This window comes from Mytilus galloprovincialis, chromosome 14, assembly GCF_965363235.1.
Source record: "Mytilus galloprovincialis chromosome 14, xbMytGall1.hap1.1, whole genome shotgun sequence".
Classification (NCBI taxonomy): domain Eukaryota; kingdom Metazoa; phylum Mollusca; class Bivalvia; order Mytilida; family Mytilidae; genus Mytilus; species Mytilus galloprovincialis.
Genome location: NC_134851.1, coordinates 11,620,259 through 11,629,104, shown reverse-complemented (window position 1 = coordinate 11,629,104; position 8,846 = coordinate 11,620,259). Strand labels below are relative to the sequence as shown.

At 32.6% G+C, this 8,846-nt stretch overlaps 1 protein-coding gene across 1 annotated transcript; it reads left to right on the top strand.

The window, feature by feature from the left end:
• The first annotated feature begins 524 nt into the window (after window positions 1–524).
• Window positions 525–8,553, top strand: LOC143058784 (uncharacterized). Its single transcript, XM_076232224.1, has 5 exons — window positions 525–1,763; window positions 3,316–3,346; window positions 4,207–4,475; window positions 6,300–6,327; window positions 7,545–8,553. Exons 1-5 carry the CDS (start codon window positions 567–569, stop codon window positions 7,853–7,855), a joined length of 1,836 nt encoding a protein of 611 aa, XP_076088339.1. The 5' UTR covers window positions 525–566; the 3' UTR covers window positions 7,856–8,553.
• The last annotated feature ends 293 nt before the right edge of the window (window positions 8,554–8,846 follow it).

The window sequence follows — 8,846 nt, the reverse complement described above, 5'->3', positions numbered from 1 at the left end:
GAATGAAAGTGTGGTAAACAACTAAATGGTGCATTGCAAAATAGAGGAATGTATATATGCTGGCAGTCAGCAGGGTTTAAAAATATCAGTTGTTTGACCTGTTAGTCAAATGAGTTTTGTTAATATATACTTTTCACTCTTTTGGTCTTTTGGAAAATGTTGTTTGTGCTGTATTTAGACCCATCTACAACGAAATTTGTTACATGCACACCTATAAAAATGGCGGCTAAGTATGAATGGGGTAGAAATTACCTAGCTGGGGTCTTTCATCATGTTTATAGATGCCAATACAGTAAAAGTTTGTTGTAATAATGACGGCCGTATGGTCATCTTTCATTTCTTGTGTCAACCTATTTGAACTTAATTCTAGTGGATAGTTGTCTCATAAGCAATCGCTTTAAATCTCTTTATTTTAACATTAAATGTTTATTATGCACAATAGATAACTAGATGTTTTTTTTTTCATTAAAGGTAAGATTTCCCAAAAAGATTTTAACAAATTTTTATTTATTTTTTAGAATGAAGTTGAACATAGAAGACTTGAAACTTTTAGAGAGATCAGGCAGATGTTTAAACACACACCATTCAAGAATCATCTGGTGATAGATGATATGATATTTGTAAACGCTAAGGATAAACATGACTTGGCGATGGAAAAGATTAAGGATGTAATCAGGAGTGAATCAGAGAAACAACCTACATGGGGTGAACCTCTACCGAAGTGCTTTATCACTCTAGAATTAGAATGTGCATCGCTTGTCAAACGCAACATCCCTCTGATAACGCTTGAGCATCTACACGAAATAAATTTATTGCAATCTATTAGACCACTGTCAGAAACTGAGTTAAAGGTATTTCTGAAATTTCAGCATTCCATCGGCAAGGTTTTGTACTTCGACGAAGAAAATTTGGATACACATGTCATATTGTCTCCAACCTTCCTTATTAATGCTTTTAAATCGATTGTTACTGATAGAAGATTCTGTGAAGGAGACAGTAATAGAGTAGTTTTGTGGGATATAATGGGTAAGAAAGGAGTGGTCTCAAAAACGGCAATCCAAAACATTTGGAAGAAAACACAATATCGTGAATTTTACAAGAACAAAGATTATTTACTAGACGTTATGACCCGCCTTGATATATTGGTAGACCCAAAGATATACGACAATGACCGAAAACGTATCCCTGCTGACTTCTACTATATTGCAAGTATGGTACGTACAAATGATGACTCTGGATACCTTCAGTCAGCTGGCTTCACACACAGGAGTATTGCCATAGCCTTTCAATCGTCATCATTGATGATACCCCCTGCATTATCCTTTAGATTTATAAGTTACTGTCTATATGTCTGGGCAGTGAAAAAGTATGGACAGACCAACAAGGACATGTTATTTCATAGATCAGCTGTGTTCACCGTAGATCCTTCTTTAGATCTGCACATTCTCTGCGAAGATAAGCGGATTATTGCCCGTCTAGTTCATGCCAGAACGAATTCATTAATAATGAGGGATCTTGCTTCCAGCATAACTGAATGTTTAACTTCTGCCTTGGAAAAAATAAGTCAGTTGTATATAAGAGCAAGCAGCGATCAGCATAACACCAGTAATGCATTCTTTATAACCAGAATATGTTGTAACGCACCAGATAACCCATGTGTCCTCCAAGTCAACGAAGTACCAAACATTGGCGAAATTTGGATATGTCCTGCTCATGACATTGAACACAAAATTCACATAATCACATCGTGGTTTTCAGGAAAGGTATATTTATTTTCTAAGATATGTGCAATTTGTTATTGAACTTTGTTTTATACCTTATAAATTAATCAAAAACAATAATTTCCCTGTGAGTTTAGTACTATGTGATATAAGTATATGATAACTTAACATTTATGATTTTTTTTTTTTGTGTAAAAAACATTAAAATCTTAGGCTAGAGTTTCACTACAGAGATATTTATTGTCGAAAATGCAGTTAATAATGTACCGTTCGTGTTGTTGTAAAGGCATTGAACACATATGATATGAAATTACCTTGGGTTTTTACAGAAAATGCACATAAATTCGTTCAAAACTGTTTATTGAACAAAGGCTGTCACGTTAACACAATTAGTTAAAATTAAAGATAAACTAATCATAGATACAAGATTACAAGGGTAGATGTTTCGGCTACAAGAAGACTCATAATTTACGCTCGAATCTAAATAAAGTACGAGCATTCAGGAATAAAAACATTATAAAGACTGAAACATAAGAATTGTTCTATTAAACTTAACATGCGTAAAACCGATAAGTCATAAAACTAGGTACATTGCAGTCGTTTTCAGTTTATAATGTTCTCGTACGATATGATTTTAATCTAAAGGCTAAAGATCGGTAAGACGTTTATTTATAAACTAATCCTTTTAATAATGCTCTTTTATAATCCAAGTAAGGAAAACTGCTGCTTTTTCAGTGACATTCGTATGAAACAAATGACAAATAATATACGAATTTGAAGAGCATTGAGGACCAAACATTCTTAAAGTTTTTTCCAAATACAGCATCTATTTCTGAGGTAGAAATAATACAGATCTAGAAGGCTCGATCTTGTCACGCATACTACCAAAACGATTACAGTTTTAAGTTTTAAACAGCATGATTGAAATGTGATGGTCTCTGCGGTTTCTCTTTTAGGCACATAAGAGTCGCATGAAGTAAATGTTACTCTGACGGATCAGCTGACTTCAGCATCTATGTTATCTTCGTAATGGTCCTTTTAAAATATCCAATATTTCAAATTAAAATTTGTCATTGCATTTTCCCATTCATATTCACCTAACCTATACTCCCAGCTCAATGAAGATACCGAGATAGATTAAGCAAAAAAAGTCGATCGGCTCTAATTATTTACACCAATGGGTCTATGCCACTGTTGATGTTTCAGTAGTCAGCACCTGGGTTTTGACAAGAATTTCAATTATATGGTCATTTTTATTAATTTACTGTTTACAAAAGAATGAATTATTCGAATTACTAAGTATTTTCTCATCCCAGGCATATATTACATTAGTCGTATTTGGCATAACTTATTTGAATTTCAGGTCCTCAATGCTCTTCAACTTTATACTTGTTTGGCATTCGAAATATTTTGATCTGAACATCACTGATGAGTCTAATGTAGACGAAAAGCACGTCTGGTGCATCACATTATAAGCCTGGTACTATTTACATAACCAAAATTATGACTTAACGTTGCCCAATCTTTTCGCGGTTGATTTATTTTATAAATTTTCAAACGAAACTATTAGTATTTATTGATTATTTGTTTTTAGAATGAAGATGAATGTAAAGCAGGATGTCCAGGTATTGTATTCTGAGTCGGTAGTATAGTATTCGTATTTTGTTATTTGTATCAAAAATCTTGGTCTCGAACATTATTGTGTCTTTAAAAAACAATAAATGCTGAAGAAGTCGGATAGCCCTGGGGAAAAACCAACCTTTAGTAAGAAAATTGAAAATCAAAGTCAATTAAGACTGTAGTCGATTGCACTTGGATCGTACTGGATTAGATTTCACAACCTCAGCGTTGACATGCTATACATAAAGTAGTTTGGCTCATAGTAATTTGCCAACAAGGCCCCCTTTTTCAACAATGAACATAGTGCATGTTTTGTAGTGAGCTTATAAAAGGCCTGACATACCAAAATGTAAAACATCATAATGAATGATATGTATAACCAAAATGTGCGTATCAAAGCATCCACTTGAGTACAATGTATGTCCTTGTTGTGAGAGATATTCATATAATGTGGCGATAATAATATGTAAGAAACCGATCCTCTCCCATACCTAGAACGGTGGTGCAACAACTCATCATAAATCAGTTAGAGAGGAGTTGCCTTATCAGATTGGTAAGATGCACAAAACACGAAATACCAAAGTACCGAACTTAAATTTATCTCCCAGTTATTGTATTTGCCACATTTACCACTTTTAAATTACTGTACAGATCAGGTTTTGTTTATTTATCTTGCTCAATAACAAACAAACAAACAAATAACAATCAAATCTACTGATATTACAAAACCCATTTATATATGACAATTGTTCTATTGATTACAAAGTCGACAGTTAAATGAACACACTGTAATGCCAAAGGTTACAACATTTAGATGAAGATTCATATAATTTGTTATTTTTATATTCTTATTTGATACAATCAGTCACAAATGAAGACTTTTTAAAAGAGACGCCTTCAGAATTAGACTTAAGCCGTATGTCACTATTGTTCAGTAGAAATAACGTCCGAGAACTGGCTATACGTTTGGGATTGTCCACCTCTAAAGTTGATATGTTGGACACTGAGGATCCACAAAAATGGAGCTTTGAAATTCTGATACAATGCCGGAATAGTATTGTTAACATGACATTCAACCATATCAAAGAAGCAGTAGAAGCAAGTAGAAAAGATAATATCCACAAACTATGCAAGGTTATTACAGTTTTAAGAATCACAACTGTTTGTTTAATACATTTTGTGTTTTCAGATTGATTAGGTCCATAGTATCCTTTACGTTTTTTAAAGGGGATGTTTACCAGATAATTTTAAACTTAATTCACACGCACTTACACAATTAAAACAACACATTTGTATCACGTTTGATGTGAGTAAAAAGGTATGTAAAAGTATCAGACCAGCAATTCACTCCCTCCAATTTCGATCATATGTAAAAGTATCCCTACTATTACACAAAATAGTGCGTCTGATGACATTGTTTAAAAAAACTAATCGTCGCGTGTGCAGACATGATACCTTCGGTGAAAGAGAAATATATTTAAATTAATTTGAACCAAAATTAAATTGTCTATGAGATTGCATTAAAAATTGAGGATTTATGCGCTCCATAGTATACTTATTTAAGATTCCCAGACAACCAGGGGTTTTCTTTAGTAGTAGTTGTATTCCAAAGATCAATTCTTTCTTACAAGACAATTATGATGTGGAAAATTAGCATGTAGAAAGGTGATTATTTTTGCAATTTCAAGATGTGCTGGTTTATATGAAGTTCAATTTAAGGTAATATTGCGAAAGCTGTGAGAATTGCACAATGTGGATGAATAGGTCAGGATTATGAATTTGTGGTCTAAAAACTAAAAGAGAGAAAATTCATAACGCTGTGGAATAAATCTTAACACGACGAATAACACGAACAAATCCACAAATCACTACAAAGAAAAACGATTGAGCAACACGAACCCTACCATATATAATGTGACACAGATATTCGAAAACTGTCAGATTAAAAAACCACAATGACGGCCTGCAGTCTGTAAAAAAACGGATAAACTCTTCGAACTTTTATTAAATGACTTCATTGTCAGTTACTATCCTATATCAAGGCAATCATGATAGTACCAGCAAGTTTAAGAATGTCGTATCAACTTGGAGATATAAACTTCATATCTTATCATGAAGCTTTGTTCTCAACCGACTATTATGGTGAATCATAAACATTAATTTGATCGATTGAAGCTGACAAATAGCAACTCATAGTACATAATAGTAGTAATAGTATTACAAAACAAATTTCTGAAAAATTAATTTCCTAGTAACAATTTGATGAATATGAAAGAACAGGCGACACATATAAAAAGAAGATGTGGTATAATTGCCAATGAGACAACTCTCCATAAGAGTCCAAAATGACATCAAAAATCACAACTATAGGTCACTGTACGGCCTTTAACAATGAGCAAATCCCATACCACATAAAAGTCCCAGAAACTCTATATATCCAATGAAACAATACCCACAACAAAAACGTATGCAATTAAAAAATGAATAAATAGTTTGTGTGTACTAAACATATTGTTATGCGTTTACTTTTCTACATTGGCTAGAGGTATAGGGGAGGGTTGAGATCTCCTAAACATGTTTAACCCCGCCGCAATTTTTGCGCCTGTCCCAAGTCAGGAGCTCTGGCCTTTGTTGATCTGGTATGATTTTTAATTTTAGTTTCTTGTGTATAATTCGGAGTTTAGTATGACGTCCATTATCACTGCACTAGGGTGCGGGAATTCTCGCTACATTGAAGACCCATTGGTTGCCTTCGGCTGTTGTCTGCTCTATGGTCGGGTTGTTGTCGCTTTGACACATTCCCCATTTCCTTTTTCAATTTTAAACATTGTTTTTTTTTAACCAGGAATTTGTAGGGTGATATCAAATATTATACGAATCTATCACCATTTCATCGTTTACAACGTATAATAACAGTTGAATTGAACCTAAACTAATTATTTTTGTTTTGTTTTATAGCTTGTGAACGGTAGTTCCATTGATTTTGGTAAGTTATGTGAATTCATCTCATTCCTAGATATTTTTAGTTTATATTTTAAGATATATGAATTCATTTTCTCACAGCATATGACATAGTCAGTCTTTCGAGTTTTTCTCTTATTCTGCATCAAGGATGGTGGATATTCTTGGTTCTGACATTATGTCAGACATTCTGTATCCTCTAGTTTTTACGCATGCCGGGCCAATGAAACAAAATGTCCACTAACCTCCACTTTTCTTTCATAACTTTATTACATTTAGTTTTAAAAGGCAAACTTTAGAAGAACTTCAAAATTCCGTTTTTTCCATAGGTAAAAAATGTCAATAATAATTGCAAAAACAATCTAGAGCTATGCACTGCCCATCTACATTTTCAAAGGCTTATGCTTCGCAAACAGGGGCGCGGACTTTTCTTTTTTTTCTGCTTTTTGAAATCCGTTCGTTACATTCCATCACAAATGTATCAATGTTTAAGTCCTTTAAAAAGCTTGTTATTTTGATACAGTGTAGCAAACAGTTTTCCTTGAATGATATTTATAAGGATACACCAAAATTACACAACATTAACAAATAAGCAAACATAACATATATTGCAATAGATATTGTAAATCAAGGTGTATAGATTAATAGTAGCCATGAATAAATCTCAATCGTATACAAAAATAATCTGTACAAATCAATGCTAAAATATGTAATGGAATTTGAACCATTCATAAATACGGAGTTTGAAATGCATTTATGTAAATAATTTGGACATGTGGTATGATTGCTAATTGGATAACTATTAATGCAATTCGTGTAAGCAACTGTGCGTCACCTTACAGCAGCCAACGATCAGCTGTCAAAGGATTTGATATGACAAACTATGTAACAATTCAAACGGTACACAAAGTGTCTGATTTATGACAAGGCAATTGACGTCATTGCGAATGTGGCGGGGTACATGAGTATGTGAGTGTCTTGGAACAGTGATGATACATATTTCACAATAAAGCAGAAAAACTTTTTAAATTGCGTTACATCGAAAATAATACATAATAATCATGTTCAACCGTCGATCAAATAATGTGTTTAGATTGTGTTTGAAATGAATTATTTTACTCATATCAGATCAAATGTAGATACTAACAATCACCAAAGGTAACTATATTGTTTGATCTAATTGTATGACGTGTTCAAAATTGTGTAATGAATCAAATACCCCATTATCTTTGCATATTACAGAACTGCAGGAAGAGAAGTGGGATCTAATTCCTACAGAAGAACATATTGACAGATTGGCTCCTTTGGTTGGAAATAATTCCCTCCCATTCCTGCTTGAACTTGGAATGGAGTTACAAACCTGGGAGCAGATTAACTATCGGCAAAATGAAAGAGACTTAGTGAGACTGAACAAAGATATTTTAGAAGAATGGAGAAACAAATATTGCACGATAAAAATATTGAAACCAACATTGAGGACAATCGCACTCGCATTTTTTAACATCGGCAAAAGTATAAAAATAGTTGAAAACACATTGTCAGATTTGTTTTGACTTGTAGTAATGTTGTTTGTTATTTTCATTTGATTATCATTTTGCATATTATTATAATTTCTCATATTTGATATATGCATGTAATTAGAACTTTGGTTAATATTAATACTTTGTGCATGCAGTGCTTAACTATTGATGTATATCGGAAAACAGAATTTTATATTGTTTCTATCTTTTTCATATTTTATATTTTTTACATATTTGTTTGTTTGTTCCTCTTATATTTCAAGGTATTTTTTTTCTGGATGATATCAGATTTACATTAGTGCTTAACATTTGCCTGACATTTACAATCTTGTGACTCTTAGATTAAAGCATTGTCGTGTAAGAATGCTGTTTTAACTATTAGAACATACCTAAAGATTACAGAATGATAATGTGTGTTGTGCTTTAGGAGAATCTGAACACATCTCCTGTTAAATATACAAGGACGTTTTACAATTGACGAAGGATAAAAAAAAAAAGACATATTTTGTTCGGCCAATGATAAAGTAATCTTAATTTCTGATTCTTAATCGACATTACCTTTTGACACAAACAGATCAATGGAATGTTTTTCTTGTGTTCCTTTAACCATGGTTACCATGATTAGATATTAAAATAAATTGTTAAAAAACCGATGTTGGAATTGAATTGTTACTTACGGATTATGTTTTCGAGGTTTTTTCAGAAAATAATTAATTCACCAAACTGGTTATATAAAGATCTATAAAGTTTTCTGTAAATGTCTTCAATACAAAATATATTTTGTATAAATGTATAAGCTCTCTTCAGAACTTTTTTAGTATTTGGAAGAGGAGTGTCCGCATTTCGTGATCTGCTTTTCCTTAATCAACGCAAATGTCTTCTTTTCAAACATTTTGATATTAAATATTTATCTGATAGCTCACGAATGGTTCATATTCAGTTGACATTTTTCAATATTTTTTTTTTTTTTCACACTCGCCTTAGATTTTTTTTTCGTAAGTGGTGATCTGCTAATAAATAAAAG

Excerpts from the sequence above, each read along its gene's own strand:
- LOC143058784 (XM_076232224.1), top strand. The coding sequence starts at position 567 with ATGTTTAAACACACACCATTCAAGAATCATCTGGTGATAGATGATATG. Across the intron at positions 1,764-3,315 it reads CATCGTGGTTTTCAGGAAAG|AATGAAGATGAATGTAAAGC; the intron begins GTATATTTATTT and ends ATTTGTTTTTAG. Across the intron at positions 3,347-4,206 it reads ATGTAAAGCAGGATGTCCAG|TCACAAATGAAGACTTTTTA; the intron begins GTATTGTATTCT and ends TGATACAATCAG.